The sequence below is a fragment of the Merops nubicus genome, unplaced genomic scaffold, assembly GCF_000691845.1.
Source record: "Merops nubicus isolate BGI_N331 unplaced genomic scaffold, ASM69184v1 scaffold36892, whole genome shotgun sequence".
Classification (NCBI taxonomy): domain Eukaryota; kingdom Metazoa; phylum Chordata; class Aves; order Coraciiformes; family Meropidae; genus Merops; species Merops nubicus.
Genome location: NW_008594968.1, coordinates 2,505 through 3,539, shown reverse-complemented (window position 1 = coordinate 3,539; position 1,035 = coordinate 2,505). Strand labels below are relative to the sequence as shown.

General features: G+C 63.0%; 1 protein-coding gene across 1 annotated transcript in view; it reads left to right on the top strand.

The window, feature by feature from the left end:
• Position 1: 1 nt before the first annotated feature.
• Positions 2-1,035, top strand: part of LOC103768774 (transmembrane and coiled-coil domains protein 2-like) — a gene marked incomplete at its 5' end in the record, with an annotated part of 2,626 nt that continues 1,592 nt past the window's right edge. Inside the window, 2 exon segments of the mRNA XM_008935927.1 lie at positions 2-683; positions 686-851. Of these exon segments, the coding sequence (XP_008934175.1) occupies positions 2-683; positions 686-851 (848 nt within the window).

Genomic DNA, 1,035 nt, shown 5'->3' with positions numbered 1-1,035 from the left:
GCACGGCCCCGTCTGCCTGTGCGTCCCCGATGGCGCCCCCGACCCACACAGGACAAAAGCTGCCATCGAGCACCTGCACCAGAAGATCCTCAAGATCACCGAGCAGATCAAGATCGAGCAGGAGGCTCGGGATGACAACGTGGCCGAGTACCTGAAGCTGGCCAACAACGCGGACAAGCAGCAAGCCTCCCGCATCAAGCAGGTCTTCGAGAAGAAGAACCAGAAGTCGGCGCAGACCATCGCCCAGCTGCACAAGAAGCTGGAGCACTACCACAAGAAGCTGAAGGAGATCGAGCAGAACGGCCCCTCTCGCCAGCCCAAGGATGTCTTCCGGGACATGCACCAAGGCCTGAAGGACGTGGGGGCCAACGTCCGCTCCAGCATCAGCGGCTTCGGCGGCGGCGTGGTGGAAGGGGTCAAGGGGGGGCTCTCGGGTCTGTCCCAAGCCACCCACACCGCCGTGGTCTCCAAGCCCCGGGAGTTCGCCAGCCTCATCCGGAACAAGTTCGGCAGCGCGGACAACATCGCCCACCTGAAGGACACGCTGGACGACGGGCACCCCGAGGAGGCCTCCCGGGCTCTCAGTGGCAGTGCCACCCTGGTCTCCAGCCCCAAGTATGGCAGCGATGACGAGTGCTCCAGTGCCACCTCCGGCTCGGCCGGCGGCAGCAACTCCGGGGCGGGTCCAACACGTTGGACAGCCACCACAATAACTTCGACACCATCCTGGAGGAACTCCGGGAGATCAAGGACAGCCAGTCTCACCTGGAGGACTCCATGGAGGACCTCAAGGCTCAGCTGCAGAGGGATTACACCTACATGACGCAGTGCTTGCAGGAGGAGCGGTACAGGTAGGGATGGGCGGGTGCTGGGGAGGTGGTGCCTGTCATCTAGAGTGGTTCTTTGGGGGACACAAGGACACCACACCATCCTTGGCTTGTCCAGCTCAGTCTTGTATGCCAGGGACATGGGGAGCTGCAGTCCTCAGTGTCCTCCTCGCTGCCAGAGCCCTGGTGACACTGCTCCCGTGGAGGA